Consider the following 16,418-nt stretch of genomic DNA (forward strand, 5'->3'; position numbering starts at 1 on the left):
AGATTGTGTTTGTTCTGGTTTGTGCTCGGGTTTTGTTATGTTTGTGCTCTGTTTGTTAGATTTGTTAAAGCATAATTTTGAGTTTTTATTTGTGCATGTGTTGTTTAAAGCATTAAAGCAAGTTTGTTGGATTATAAAAGCTGTAGGGAAACTGTTGTGAAAAGGCTTTATAACAATCAGGATACAGTTTGTCTTGTGTTAAGAGCTTCGTCACCAACTTGAGATCAATATCGTTTGATCAGTTAGAAAGACTTCACTGTTTGGCTTTTAAACTCTGCATGTTTTCAATAATGACATCAGGCGGTGTTGTGTAATTATTATAAATGTTTGTGTTGTGTCTCACAACTTTTCTTTCTTAACCGGATTATCACACACTTCAGCGGGCAGCCATTGGTCAGACAAACAGAAAGCCCCCCTCCCAAACTCACATGCTTGAACTACATTGATGTCAGATTGCTGAAACAAACAGATGATTGTTCTTAAAGGGTCATAGGGTCATAATGTTTGCACTCTTAAGAAAGTTAAACCGCCAATGACTTATACTTGACACATAAACGGAAAGTATTTTAACGAGTCCAAACAGATGATGTTTTTCACTGCTAACCCTAAACACTTCCTTATAAACAAGTGTTTGTCAAATTTACTAGAGTGAAACATTATTAATACATAGTTATAAATAACCCAAACTCATGATTATAAGAAAGTCTGTAACCCATAAAACGAACCCTAACTCAGGATTATTAAAATGGTTAAAACTAACCATAATTTAGGGTTTTACAGTCATTAAATCATGGTTAAAGCTAACCCTAACCCAAGGTTTTAACCCATGATTAAAGCTAACTTTGACTCAGGGTTTACAGTAACTAATCCATGGTTAAAGCTAACCCTACCTCAAGGTTTTAAAGGCACTAACCCATGGTTAAAGCTAACCCTAATTCAGGTTTTTAAAGTTGTTAACCCATGGTTAAAGCTAACCCTAATTCAAGTTATTAAAGTTGTTAACCCATGGTTAAAGCTAACCCTTATTCAAGTTTTTAAAATTGTTAACCCATGGTTAAAGCTAACTTTAATTTAGAATTTGACAGTCATTAGTCCATGGTTAAAACGAACCCTAATTCAAGTTTTTAAAGTTGTTAACCCATGGTTAAAGCTAACTTTAACTCAGGGCTTTACAGTCATTAATGCGTGGTTAAAACTAACCCTAATTCGAGTTTCTAAAGTTGTTAACCCATGGTCAAAGCTAACTTTAACTTAGGGCTTTACAGTCGTTAGTCCATGGTTAAAACTTACCCTAATTCGAGTTTCTAAAGTTGTTAACCCATGGTCAAAGCTAACTTTAACTCAGGGCTTTACAGTCGTTAGTCCATGGTTAAAGCTAACCCTACCTCAAGGTTTTAAAGGCACTAACCCATGGTTAAAGCTAACCCTAATTCAGGTTTTTAAAGTTGTTAACCCATGGTTAAAGCTAACCCTAATTCAAGTTATTAAAGTTGTTAACCCATGATTAAAGCTAACCCTTATTCAAGTTTTTAAAATTGTTAACCCATGGTTAAAGCTAACTTTAATTTAGAATTTGACAGTCATTAGTCCATGGTTAAAACGAACCCTAATTCAAGTTTTTAAAGTTGTTAACCCATGGTTAAAGCTAACTTTAACTCAGGGCTTTACAGTCATTAATGCATGGTTAAAACTTACCCTAATTCGAGTTTCTAAAGTTGTTAACCCATGGTTAAAGCTAACTTTAACTCAGGGCTTTACAGTCATTAATGCGTGGTTAAAACTAACCCTAATTCGAGTTTCTAAAGTTGTTAACCCATGGTCAAAGCTAACTTTAACTTAGGGCTTTACAGTCGTTAGTCCATGGTTAAAACTTACCCTAATTCGAGTTTCTAAAGTTGTTAACCCATGGTCAAAGCTAACTTTAACTCAGGGCTTTACAGTCGTTAGTCCATGGTTAAAGCTAACCCTACCTCAAGGTTTTAAAGGCACTAACCCATGGTTAAAGCTAACCCTAATTCAGGTTTTTAAAGTTGTTAACCCATGGTTAAAGCTAACCCTAATTCAAGTTATTAAAGTTGTTAACCCATGATTAAAGCTAACCCTTATTCAAGTTTTTAAAATTGTTAACCCATGGTTAAAGCTAACTTTAATTTAGAATTTGACAGTCATTAGTCCATGGTTAAAACGAACCCTAATTCAAGTTTTTAAAGTTGTTAACCCATGGTTAAAGCTAACTTTAACTCAGGGCTTTACAGTCATTAATGCATGGTTAAAACTTACCCTAATTCGAGTTTCTAAAGTTGTTAACCCATGGTTAAAGCTAACTTTAACTCAGGGCTTTACAGTCATTAATGCGTGGTTAAAACTAACCCTAATTCGAGTTTCTAAAGTTGTTAACCCATGGTCAAAGCTAACTTTAACTTAGGGCTTTACAGTCGTTAGTCCATGGTTAAAACTTACCCTAATTCGAGTTTCTAAAGTTGTTAACCCATGGTCAAAGCTAACTTTAACTCAGGGCTTTACAGTCGTTAGTCCATGGTTAAAGCTAACCCTACCTCAAGGTTTTAAAGGCACTAACCCATGGTTAAAGCTAAGGTTAAAACTAACCCCTAATTCAAGTTTTTAAAGTTGTTAACCCATGGTCAAAGCTAACTTTAACTCAGGGCTTTACAGTCATTAACCCATGGTTAAAACTAACCCTAGTTCAAGTTTTTAAAGTTGTTAACCCATGGTCAAAGCTAACTTTAACTCAGGGCTTTACAGTCATTAACCCATGGTTAAAACTAACCCCTAATTCAAGTTTTTAAAGTTGTTAACCCATGGTCAAAGCTAACTTCAACTCAGGGCTTTACAGTCATTAGTCCATGGTTAAAACTAACCCTAATTCAAGTTTTTAAAGTTATTAATCGATGGTTAAAGCTAATCCTAACTCAAGGTTTTAAAGTCATTGACTCATGGTTGAAGCTAAAACTAGCCCTGACTCAGGGCTTTTAAATGAGTCACAAACCCATGGTTTTACTTCGAGAGGAAAGGTTCTGACGTGGATAGGCAGGTTAGTTTCACTAAAATCATTGCATTTGGTGTATTATTAGACTGGTATACTAGATTAAGTGTTAAAAAATTAAAAACAGAATGTGCAAAGCTTACGTAATCGAAGACCACCAAACTCTAGCAGTCGCACGATGTTACGATAGGACTGATAATGTGTGTATTTGTATAAGTGATAGAAGTATCATCAAGATCTACATCAAACACATTACGCAGGCATACACGTCGCTCACATCCGCTGGGTTTCCGCTGAGATTGATGTGTCTGTATATATATTAGTTGCGTTTATGAGGCAGTCTGTGTACTCTTCTGTGAAATGAATAATATGATGGGTTAGTGAGCGTGTGTGTGCTTTCATGAATGTGCTGGCGGTGAAAGACGCAAGTTATTTTTATCTGTGTGGGAACAGAGGATCTTTGTCAGCAGCTGTAGGAAACGGAATGGGAAGTTGACGTACACACACACACACACACACACATACACTCACTCTCTCTCTCTCTCTCTATTTTAGGTCTTTAAATGCAGATGTGTTTATTTGGTTTAGCCAGTTCAGCAAAAAGCACATAATTGCTTATATGTTGGGATGCAAATGTAATACATGAATCAAATTATAGACGAATCTCTGAATGTTTTTATTTGAATACTTTATGACATCAGTGCTGCTCTCCTGCAGAATCTGAAAACTTTATCAGTTTTGTGTGCAAGAACATCTGATCATTTATACAGAGACGTCAACATAGCCAAACATTTGCTGCTTTGAATAATGATGTAAAAACACTTTAGGTCTTCTTACGCTTTATAAAAGGCTTTTTTAAAACCATTAAAAACTTTATTGACAGGTTTGCATTCGATTTTAAAAACTTTATTGTCAGTAAGGTCTTGGACTTTTGGACCTCAGTGTTTACCTTGATAATATTTATCAGTCCACATTATTTCTGCTGGTTTGCAGCTGACGTTCAGTGATAAAAAAGATTCATAACACTATCATACTGACTTATGACACAGGACTGCTTGACACTGTTATTATTACTAACTAAATCTATTCAATATCAAATAAAATATAGGCCTAAATATTAGCGGAAAACTTGAAGTGAACAATAATAATAAATAAGGCTGTCACGATGATGAACTTTGAACGTTGGTTAATTTTCTAATAAATTGTGACGGTTATGACGATTAATTGCCTGTTTTAGGGCTTTCAATTCTCATAGATTTTTTGTTTGTTCATGAATTAATTTCCACACATTGTTGTGATTTAAATTAAATCTTTTGCAGGATTTACCTGGCAGTAAATATTAATACACATAACACATATTATAAGTAATTATTTAACGAATATAGCTTTCAAAAACTGAAATTCTTCATAAGAAATAAACACAGTAAAGTGTCTGAAAAATAACTAAAAATAAAAATGAAATCAAAATTAGCCGACTACAGTATAGCAGAACCGGCCTTAAATAGTAGCCAATCCTACTAAGGTCATATTAGCACTGGACCACAGTGGCTGCAAAAAAATCTATTCCTTACAGATCCTTAAGGATAGCATCCTTTACTTCCCTAAATTCGGAATTGCTGTATTGGAAATGTATGTTTTACCTGACAATTCATACTGTTTTGCAGCATTAAATGCTGTTTTTTCCACTGTATTAAATGGCTTTGCAATGTATTGCGTTAAACTGTCAGTCAAGGAGTGCCATGTCTTGTGGCGTTGGAGCTCCCCCTTGTGTTTTTTAGAGAGATGTGCAATCATTGCGGTGATTTGAAATCATCATGATGAGGTGAAAGAATCTCGATTAGAAGATTATTTAATCATTGTGACAGCAGTAATTATGAATATTGTATTAGCAAAAATTTAAAATCATTATTTTTTGAACAAAAATTATGAACTGAAATAAAATTAAAGGTAAAACGGAAAATACATGTAATTTAAATAGCAATATTAGTGTACAAAATTATTAAAAACAAATAAAATGTTAAAAGTTCATAGCAAAAGTGCATTGTGTAATTTTTAGGAGGATCTCTCGACAGAAATAAAATATAATCTACATAACTATATTATTAGTGGTGTATAAAGATTTACATTATGAACTGTATTGTTTTACAGTTTTTATCTACATACACCGCAGGTCCCCTTGTTTCTACAGCCATTTTTCTACAGTAGCCCTAAACGGACAAACTGAACTACAAACTGGACACGCATTTTGTTGTGACTACTGTAGCTTCTCTATGCATTTCCAAAGGGGGGTGTGAACTGTGGTTGGTTGCAATTTACAGTCTTACCACTAGATGTCGCTTTTTAAATTAAACTTAAATTAACATATAAAAATGTATTTGAAATATTTGTAAACCTACAATAATACTGAAATAACTCTGCCTCTTGAATTGCACAAACTGTAACTTCATAGCCAAATGAAAATTATTGCAACACTTTCAGTCGTGTCTAATTTTATTATTATTATTTGATATATTGCACAAGATATATTGTGTTCTTCTGGCTAACCCTAACAAATCTGTATCAATCGTTCAGTTTCACATGACCAACCCACAACTCACAAATCTCTCTCTATCTCTATCTATCTCTCTCTGTAGGTAATCACTCCGTGTCGTCGTTTGATTCTCTGTGCTGAGAACAGAAAAGAGATGGAGGAATGGATCGCAGCATTAAAGAGTGTTCAGAACAGGGAACACTTTGAGGTACGTTTGCCTTACAAAAGCTGTCATTGTATTAACCCAATCTATTTAGAAGGGTTTAAAGGGATAGTTCACCCAAAAATGAAAATCCAGTCATCTTTTACTTACTCTAATGTTGTTACAAACCTGTACAAATTTCTTTGTTCTGATGATGACAAAAGAAGATATTTTCAGCCATGTTTGTAACCACAAGAGGCCCCATTGACTTCCATGGTATCATTTATTCCTATTATAGAAGTCAATGTGGCCTCTGATTGGTTTGATTACAAACATTCCTAAAAATACCTTTCTTTGTAAAGAAGAAATTTATACAAGTTTGTAACAACACAAAAGTGAGTTTTTTGGGGGGTTGAACTATCCCTTGATTTTCCAAGTGGGTGGGTGAACCCTGATGACCGTATGTAGTAGTTTCTGATTGGTTGTGTCTTTGCTTTGAGTCCACACAGTTCAGTATGGATCATTTCTCTGGGATGCATAACTGGTACGCCTGTTCTCACGCTCGCCCCACATACTGTAACGTCTGTCGGGAGGCTTTGTCTGGTGTCACATCACACGGGCTGTCCTGTGAAGGTCTGACACTCTTCATCATGTATATAATATTGTTACATGTGAAATTTCAACTGCTGTGTTGATTATTTTGGTTCATTTTTTGAACGAGGCTGCACGATATTGAAGAAAGGTGCAATATGCAATGAGTTTTTAAAATCAATTTGTGATAGTAACCAAAACACTTTGATATTCTTTCTGCATTACTCTCTCTGTCTCACCCGTCTCTCTGCTATCTGCATTGATCTAAAACTTTAACTATTTATATCTTTTTGTCTGTATAAATTCTTCATTGTGATATGCACATTTTGCTATATCTCGCTGCCGTAGTTCTGAATGTATGAATTGCACGTGTTTCTGTGTTTAAGTGCTGTGCATTGTTAACTGTATGTGTGTTTGTTTGTTGTTTAGTTTGTAAGTTTAAAGCACACAAGCGTTGTGCAGTAAGAGCCACTAATAACTGTAAATGGACGACACTGGCATCTATCGGCAAAGATATACTTGAGGATGAGGATGGGGTGAGTGTGTGATACATTCAGATATACTGAGCTTCTTACTTTAACTTTATGACAAGATTGTTATGCTTCAATTTTGTTAAAATGTTTTACGTTGCATTTCAAAATAAAATCTGTATTGATGCTTTAGCTTAATTGGTGGTGCTTCAACAAATGGTGAATAACAACTTTGGGTGATTTGAATTTTGAGCCTAGAGCAGGGTTTCTCGCAGAAAATTTATACGTTTTTTTTTTTTTTGATGACCTATTTAAGGCAGTAGGGTTTCCCAGTTTAGGCGGGCCACCCGAAATGCAAAGTGCTGTGGGAAACCCTGTAGAGTACTCTTCATGGGTCCAATTAGATCCAAAAACCTGAAGCCTGACCCAAGCATGTTTGGGTCTAAAAGTTTCATGTGTGCCTCGGACAGATTTTAAAATGGGTCTTGGGTAATTCAAAATAATTGTTTTTTCCGAAAAACCTGAGCAGACCCAAATTATTTTACGTATGTGCTTTGAGTCGTTTTCCAACCCCTCCTTTGTTTGCCAAGAGTGCTTGTGAAATTGTGTGGCTGGCAGGTTAATTTTCATCTAGATAGACCTGTCAATCAATTGTGCATGCATAGTTTAGCAGTAAACTTGGTGTCGTCATCAGATAGCAAATGAAAATAAATGGAGCAGCGAGACAAATTGGTTGCGAGGGCACCAGGGTTTCTCCATGTCCGACTGCACACAAGTCAAAGCACTTACATTTGAGTTGCGTTACAAGCTACAAACTTCTTAATCCAGGATCCTTGATTCCTGGGCTGTGTCCGAAATAGCCCCTAATAGCCTCATTCACTATTCCCTACAATAATTCACTACTAAAGTCCAGTGAATGTGTGAATGAAAATGAGTTAATTCATTCATTTATTCTACGGGCGCCATCTTGTGTCGAGATGCGGGAGTTCATCATGGGATAGCAGCTAGCCATTGAGTGTGCATTGGTTGTACATTTATTATGGGATTGAATAAGTGCACTCGATAATGTCCAATATAATTTCAGACACCACTATAAAATGGCTGTCTTGTCAAATATTGCACTATTTAAAGGTATAGGAAGCTATTTCAGATGCCGCCCTGGTGTCTCTTTACTCTTTTTGTGTGCTGTCAGTGCACATAACATGTGTTGTGTTATTAACCTGTTTAATTTAATCTCTGTAGATCTCGATGCCTCATCAGTGGTTGGAGGGGAATTTACCCGTCAGTGCTAAATGTACAGTGTGTGATAAAACCTGCGGCAGTGTCCTCAGACTTCAGGACTGGCGGTGTCTATGGTGTAAAGCCATGGTGAGCATTTGTGTCTGCAATATTTTTCATAGTAAATGCATGCTTCGGACAGCATTTAACTGTGATTGTTCTCCATGGTGCATGCTGGGTGTAAAGAGCAGCTGTCCATCAAATGTCCACTGGGTCAGTGTAAAGTATCTGTGATCCCACCCACAGCCCTCAACAGCATCGACTCAGACGGTGAGCGTCCAATGAGAGCGCTCGTACAGTGAAAATTCAGCGCAGTGTAGATCTGATGTTTTAATATGAATGTTACATCACATGCAGGATTCTGGAAGGCGTCGTGTCCTCCGACATGCACCAGCCCGTTGTTGGTTTTTGTCAACAGTAAAAGTGGAGATAATCAGGGCGTGAAGTTTTTACGACGATTCAAACAGCTGTTAAACCCCGCTCAAGTCTTTGACCTGATGAATGGAGGACCGCACCTGGGGTAAGAAACACACAGATACACACATTAGGATGATAAAAAATGATCATAATATAACAATCGTGTGTGTGTGTTGTAGTTTACGTTTGTTTCAGAAGTTTGACACGTTTCGTATTCTGGTGTGCGGTGGGGATGGCAGCGTGGGCTGGGTTTTATCAGAGATTGATTCACTGACTCTACACAAACAGGTACACAAACACTCACAGGTGAAGGACAAAAACAATTCATGCATCTACCGAAAGTTGCATTTTTTGATTTCGTGTGTGTTTGTGTGTAGTGTCAGTTGGGCGTGCTTCCTCTAGGAACAGGAAATGACCTGGCAAGAGTTTTGGGGTGGGGCTCAGCGTGTGATGATGACACCCAGTTACCCCAGATACTGGAGAAACTGGAGCGAGCCAGCACCAAGATGCTGGACAGGTGCGCATATATGCATGCATACATACACATGATTTCATTATGTGTTTTATTTTTTAACAAACAATTTGTCATTTTTATACAGATGGAGTATTATGGTATATGAAACCAAGTTTCCACGGCAACACTCCAGCTCCACAGTGACAGAGGACTGTAGTGATGATTCTGAGGTACCATGAAGATTCACTGTGTTATTTAGTCCTTCACACTATTGTTATTATTGTAAGCGCATGCCTTTGACTGTTAAACAATGTGTGTTTTTAGTGGCATCTATTGGTGAGATTGCAAATTGCAATCAACAGATTAGTCCACAGCTCACCCCTCAATTTCGAAACGTATAGTGAAGCTACGGTAGCTGCCACAGTCGTCTGAGACAACGTAGTGACTAAACACGCCCTATATACAGTTGTAGAAACATGACACCTATTTCCATGTAAGGTGTATGTAGATAAAATTGTCTTAGTCTAAGATATTAAAAACGATACAGTTCATCATGTAAGGTCTTTATACACCACTTTATACATTACTTTACTTATTATGACTCAACTTGTATACTTAAATGTTCTGAGTTCTTTGTATGAATTCAATATTTGGCTTAATGGCTACATCTGGTGTCAAAAGCCCACTTAGAAATCCCCTTACTGATAAAAATGCTGATGTGTCAAATACTTATTTTCCCTGCTGTATATTAAATTGCATTTTTGTCAAGAGATCCTCCTTAAAGTCCCACATTGCACTTTTAAAACTTAAATCTGATTTACATTTTTGCATTTGGTAGATGCTTTTATTCAAAGTGACATACAGTGCATTCAAGCTATATATTTTATCAGTATGTGTGTCTCCTGGGATCGAACCCATGACTTTTGTGGTGTTAAGTCATTGCTCTACCAATTGAGCTATAGTAACAAATTTTTTCACAACTTAAAATGTTAGTTAAGGTTTTTTAGTTTTTCATCCCCCTTTTCATCGCTCTGATATTTGTTTCAGGTGCAGCACATTCTGACCTACGAGGATTCGGTCGCCGCGCACCTCTCCAAAATACTGACGTCTGACCAACACTCAGTGGTCATCTCCTCTGCGAAGTGCGTACTGTATATGTGTACCTATGCTATGTCTTGTGTGCGTTCTTGTCGATTGTGTGTCTTAAGGTGCAGTGTGTGTTTTTCGCAGAGTCCTATGTGAGACCGTAAAGGATTTCGTTGCGAGAGTCGGCCGTGCATATGAGAAAAGCTCAGAAAGCACGGAGGAATCGGAAGTTATGGCTAAAAAGGTCAGAGTCTTTGTGTATTCTGATTGGTTCTCTGTGAATGTTAGTCATTAGTTGGTTGATGACTTTGTGTTTGTGATTGCTTGGAAGATGACTCTTAAATATTTTTCATTGGCTGCAGTGTGGTGTTTTGAAAGAAAAGTTGGACTCTTTACTGAAGACGCTCAATGACGAATCCCAGGCCACGACCGTGATGGCCACGCCTCCTCCCACCATCGCAGAGGAGCAGGATGATGGAGAGTGTGTTGTGCTGGTTCCGCCCAAAGCCCCGCCCACAGTCACAGCTCCCTGCTCGCCCCGCCCAACCGCTCCCATTTTTAAGCCTCGAGAGCAGCTGATGTTACGCGCTAACAGTCTGAAGAAAGCCATCAGACAAATCATAGAGCACACAGAGAAAGGTACGAACACAAGCACATAGTTAATCTCACACTATTTAAAAGACAAGGCGTTCTTAAAAAAATCCTCTTTCTTGGACTTTGTCTTAGCTGTGGATGAGCAAAACGCTCAGACTGAGGAGGTGTTTGTCTCTGTACCTACTGAAGAGGAAGAGGAAGATGATGAAGCAGATAAATTATCTCTACAATCCTCATACAGTAACAGAGCTCGACCCAGTAGAAGAGGTGAGACCCATTTGAAGTGATATACGTTGATGGTTTTGTTGTTCATGGTCTTTTTAATATATATATATATATATATATATATATATATATATATATATATATATATATATATATATATATATATATATATATATATATATATATATAAACAAACATGAAATTATTCCTGTCCTGCATATATCAGGACTCTGCCTTGAAGTCTTGTGTTATATTTGTATTTTGTCATGGTGGCAGAGTTCTGGCAGTCCCAGGCCTTGTGTGGAGGTTCATGCCTTGTTTTTGTGTGGCATGTGCCTCCTGTGTCTTGTCATTTGTCCCCGCCCCCTCGTTCTCCTGCTTATTGTTAATTATTACTTATTCCCATCACCTGTTCCCTCCTCGTTATCTTGTTTAGTTTCTCTTATATAATGTTCTCTTGTCCTTAGTTCTGTGCAGGTTCATTTTGTATTGTTGGTGTGTGATCTATTGTCTAGTCAAGTCAAGAGTTTTATTGTCAAAGTCTAGTCTAGTGTCTTGTGCCAGCAGTCTATGCTGTATGCCCCCACGTGGGCTTTTGTTTGTCTTGTCTATTATTAAAATCCTTTGTTAACCCCTTCATCGTCCGCTATTGGGTTCATCTGTCCAAAACCCTAACAATATGTATGTGACATAACATTTATTCACGTTTAAAGCCTATTTTCAACAAAGAAGTGTTTCTAAACTTCTTTTAGTGACTTTTCACGTATTAATATAAAATTTATGTACAAAGTTATGTGCTTTTTAACACACACATACTCCCTCCTGGTAAACAGTTTTATTTGTTCATTGTTTATGTGTGTGTGTTATTTGTTCAGCCTCCAAGACTCCATGTGAGAAGCTCATCTGTAAAGGAAGTCTATCGATTGGCAGCTCCGCCTCACTTCCTGTTCAGACAGGAAGTAGGGACAGTATGCCCATGCTGAACACCAAGATCCTCTACCCAAGTAAGAAAAGTAGTTGTCATGGAAAATAGAAAATCTGTCTTGCCTTTCAGAAGCTCATTCAGTTTGTGTTTGTGTTTGTAGGTCTCAGGGCAGGTGTTTCAGGCTCTTTTAGTGGTTCGGTCATCAGCAGGCTGTTGGTCAATGCTGACCCGTTCAGCTGTGATCCAGAGAACCTGTAAGCCTGTAATATAAAATGTGCTACATCTGTTTATCATTACAATTGGTAAAGATCAAAGGGGTGATGTAAAGAAGTTAATAAAAGTGACTGACAGACAGATGAGTCTTAAATGTGTGCTGTATGTCTCAATCTCTCTGCTGAAACTGCTGTATATCTCTCTGTTCCAGGGATCTCTATACAGAGAAATGTGTGATGAATAATTATTTTGGAATCGGTCTGGATGCAAAAATATCTTTGGACTTTAACAACAAACGTGATGAGCATCCAGAAAAATGCAGGTGCATTAACATACCCGAACAGAATCACACCCGAGCAGAATCACACCCAAACAGAATCCCATCCAAACAGAATTGCATCTGAATAGAATTGCATGCAAACAGAATCACATCTGAACAGAATCATATGCCAACAGAATCGCATCCGAACAGAATCAGATACGAATAGAATCAAAACCGAACATGATAGCATCTGAACAGAATCACAACCGAACATGATAGCATCTGAAGAGAAACGCATGCGAACAGAATCACACCCAAACAGAATCAGATTTGAACAGAATTGCATGCAAACAGAATCACAACCAAACATGATAACATCTGAACAGAAATGCATATGAACAGAATCACAACCAAACATGATAGCATCCGAACAGAATCGCATGCGAACAGAATAGCATCCTAACAGAATCACAACCAAACATGATAACATCTGAACAGAAATGCATGCAAACAGAATCACAACCGAACATGATAGCATCGGAACAGAATCGCATGCGAACAGAATCACATACGAATAGAATCACAACCAAACATGATAGCATCCAAACAGAATCACAACCAAACATGATAGCATCTGAACAGAAATGCATGCGAACAGAATCACATCTGAACAGAATCATATGCCAACAGAATCGCATCCGAACAGAATCAGATACGAATAGAATCAAAACCGAACATGATAGCATCTGAACAGAATCACAACCGAACATGATAGCATCTGAAGAGAAACGCATGCGAACAGAATCACACCCAAACAGAATCAGATTTGAACAGAATTGCATGCAAACAGAATCACAACCAAACATGATAACATCTGAACAGAAATGCATATGAACAGAATCACAACTGAACATGATAACATCCAAACAGAATCGCATGCGAACAGAATAGCATCCGAACAGAATCACATACGAATACAATCACAACCAAACATGATAGCATCCGAACAGAAATGCATGCGAACAGAAGCACAACCAAACATGATAGCATCAGAACAGAATCGCATGCGAACAGAATAGCATCCGAACAGAATCACAACCAAACATGATAGCATCCAAACAGAATCACAACCAAACATGATAACATCTGAACAGAAATGCATGCGAACAGAAGCACATCTGAACAGAATCATATGCCAACAGAATCGCATCCGAACAGAATCAGATACGAATAGAATCAAAACCGAACATGATAGCATCTGAACAGAATCACAACCGAACATGATAGCATCTGAAGAGAAACGCATGCGAACAGAATCACACCCAAACAGAATCGGTTTTGAACAGAATTGCATGCAAACAGAATCACAACCAAACATGATAACATCTGAACAGAAATGCATGCGAACAGAATCACAACTGAACATGATAACATCCAAACAGAATCGCATGCGAACAGAATAGCATCCGAACAGAATCACATACGAATAGAATCACAACCAAACATGATAGCATCCAAACAGAATCACAACCAAACATGATGGCATCCGAACAGAATCACATGCGAACAGAATAGCATCCGAACAGAATCACAACCAAACATGATAGCATCCAAACAGAATCACAACCAAACATGATAACATCTGAACAGAAATGCATGCGAACAGAAGCACATCTGAACAGAATCATATGCCAACAGAATCGCATCCGAACAGAATCAGATACGAATAGAATCAAAACCGAACATGATAGCATCTGAACAGAATCACAACCGAACATGATAGCATCTGAAGAGAAACGCATGCGAACAGAATCACACCCAAACAGAATCGGTTTTGAACAGAATTGCATGCAAACAGAATCACAACCAAACATGATAACATCTGAACAAAAATGCATGCGAACAGAATCACAACCGAACATGATAGCATCCGAACAGAATCGCATGCGAACAGAATAGTATCCGAACAGAATCACATATGAATAGAATCACAACAAAACATGATAGCATCCGAACAGAATTGCATGCAAACAGAATCACAACAGAACATGATAGCATCCGAACAGAATCGCATGCGAACAGAATAGTATCCGAACAGAATCACAACCAAACATGATAGCATCCAAACAGAATCACAACCAAACATGATAACATCTGAACAGAAATGCATGCGAACAGAAGCACAACCGAACATGATAGCATCCGAACAGAATCACAATCAAACATGATAGCATCCGAACAGAAGCACAACCGAACATGATAGCATCCGAACAGAATCACAACCAAACATGATAGCATCCAAACAGAATCACAACCAAACATTATAGCATCTGAACAGAAACGCATGCGAACAGAATAGCATCCGAACAGAATCACACCTGAACATGATAACATCTGAACAGAAACGCATGCGAACAGAATCACACCCAAGCAGAATCGCATGCGAACAGAATAGGAACCGAACAGTATCACAACCAAACATGATAACATCCGAACAGAAACGCATGCGAACAGAATCCCACCCGAACAGAATCGCCTTTTAACAGAATCGCATCCGAACAGTATAATAATGCATAACCTCATGTTGGTATATCCAATTTTTTAAACAGGTTATCATTATAATTTTGCTTATTCATATGGTTAATAACTAACTGTACTAATTGCAAGTATTAAACTACAGAGTGTAACTCCACACACACCATTTTCATTTTGTTGAAGCATGTCTAAAACTGTAATTTTACGCCATCACCTCTGTATAAATCCACACGACCGCATGTTTGTGTTTGTTCAGAAGTCGCACTAAGAACATGATGTGGTATGGAGTCCTGGGTACTAAAGAACTTCTGCACAGAACCTACAAGAACCTGGAGCAGAGGGTTCTGCTGGAGGTGAGAGAAAAAGAAAGACAGTTTTAGGGTTTATAATATATACATACATACATACATATATATATATATGAATACAACTGATGTGTTTGTGTGTCCATGTGTGTAGTGCGATGGCAGGCCCATTCCTCTCCCCAGTCTCCAGGGAATCGCTGTATTAAACATTCCCAGTTACGCTGGAGGAACAAACTTCTGGGGTGGAACCAAAGAAGACGATGTAAGTTCTTGCTAATCAGAATTTAATAAATCAAAATCAGATCAGCTTTAAACTAAACTTGTGTTTATGTGACAGACATTTACTGCGCCGTCATTCGATGATAAGATCCTGGAGGTGGTTGCTGTATTCGGCAGTATGCAGATGGCTGTTTCTAGAGTCATTAACTTACAGCATCATCGTATCGCACAGGTACACAACACAAACACACATTTACACAAACACACTCACAGATCTAAGACTGTTCAGCTGATGTGTGCTCATCTCTTACAGTGTCGGACGGTTAAGATCACTATTCTGGGTGATGAAGGTGTACCTGTACAGGTGGATGGAGAGGCCTGGATTCAATCGCCCGGATACATCCGGATCCTTCACAAGAACCGAACGCAAACCCTCACCAGAGACCGGGTGTGTGCACGTTTATAACACACATTTCTTGGTTTTGCAAATACTCATAGTAACTGATCTGTATGTGTGTTGCAGGCGTTTGAGAATACTTTAAAGTCATGGGAGGACAAACAGAGAGTTGAGATACCGCGTCTGGTATCCCAGCATGCATCACAGCCCGAAATTGTTTCTGAAGACGAAACCGCTCAGATCAGTCTGTTTGGACAGGCAGCTGGAGCATTGATACACAGGTATACAAACACACAACATCACATGTCATAACTTCATCATCTTGAGTTGAGCTCACCTTCATGCGTGTGTGTGTCTGTGTTTAGTATTAGGGAAGTAGCGCAGTCTCATCCCACCATCGAACAGGAATTAGCTCATGCAGTCAACGCCAGCTCTAAAGCCATGGACCTCGTGTACGAAAACTCCAAGACAAGCCGGGTGAGTTACGCGTCACCTGTCAATCATTGCATCACGAAAAACGCTCTTCCGTGATTGGTGCAGATTTTAATTGCGTGTGTGTGTGTGTGTTGTAGGATTTGACCTGTAATGTGGTGATGCAGATGGTCAGTGATGTTAAAGCGTTACACAGTGAGACAGAATTACTGCTCACAGGAAAGATGTGCCTGGTAAGTAAATAAAATAAATATAAAAAATGTTTGTCCTTGTGTGCCATCCTATCTAATAATAGTTAACTGCGACACAAGGGCAAAATCCATTAATATCTCTCTCTTT

At 38.1% G+C, this 16,418-nt stretch overlaps 1 protein-coding gene across 3 annotated transcripts in view; it reads left to right on the forward strand.

The window, feature by feature from the left end:
* Positions 1-16,418, forward strand: part of LOC129438698 (diacylglycerol kinase delta) — a 35,942-nt gene that overhangs the window by 15,763 nt on the left and 3,761 nt on the right. For all 3 annotated transcript variants that reach the window (XM_073863453.1, XM_073863454.1, XM_073863455.1), the window contains 23 exons: positions 5,638-5,742; positions 6,177-6,309; positions 6,697-6,803; positions 7,980-8,100; positions 8,178-8,285; positions 8,373-8,535; positions 8,612-8,720; positions 8,810-8,949; positions 9,032-9,116; positions 9,934-10,028; positions 10,117-10,216; positions 10,335-10,611; positions 10,699-10,833; positions 11,667-11,795; positions 11,877-11,970; positions 12,141-12,251; positions 14,983-15,079; positions 15,186-15,293; positions 15,369-15,482; positions 15,564-15,698; positions 15,774-15,928; positions 16,013-16,124; positions 16,220-16,312. In XM_073863453.1, the coding sequence (XP_073719554.1) occupies positions 5,638-5,742; positions 6,177-6,309; positions 6,697-6,803; positions 7,980-8,100; positions 8,178-8,285; positions 8,373-8,535; positions 8,612-8,720; positions 8,810-8,949; positions 9,032-9,116; positions 9,934-10,028; positions 10,117-10,216; positions 10,335-10,611; positions 10,699-10,833; positions 11,667-11,795; positions 11,877-11,970; positions 12,141-12,251; positions 14,983-15,079; positions 15,186-15,293; positions 15,369-15,482; positions 15,564-15,698; positions 15,774-15,928; positions 16,013-16,124; positions 16,220-16,312 (2,826 nt within the window). The remainder of the gene's footprint in view (positions 1-5,637; positions 5,743-6,176; positions 6,310-6,696; positions 6,804-7,979; positions 8,101-8,177; positions 8,286-8,372; positions 8,536-8,611; positions 8,721-8,809; positions 8,950-9,031; positions 9,117-9,933; positions 10,029-10,116; positions 10,217-10,334; positions 10,612-10,698; positions 10,834-11,666; positions 11,796-11,876; positions 11,971-12,140; positions 12,252-14,982; positions 15,080-15,185; positions 15,294-15,368; positions 15,483-15,563; positions 15,699-15,773; positions 15,929-16,012; positions 16,125-16,219; positions 16,313-16,418) is intronic.

This window comes from Misgurnus anguillicaudatus, chromosome 24, assembly GCF_027580225.2.
Source record: "Misgurnus anguillicaudatus chromosome 24, ASM2758022v2, whole genome shotgun sequence".
In the NCBI taxonomy this organism is placed as follows: Eukaryota; Metazoa; Chordata; class Actinopteri; order Cypriniformes; family Cobitidae; genus Misgurnus; species Misgurnus anguillicaudatus.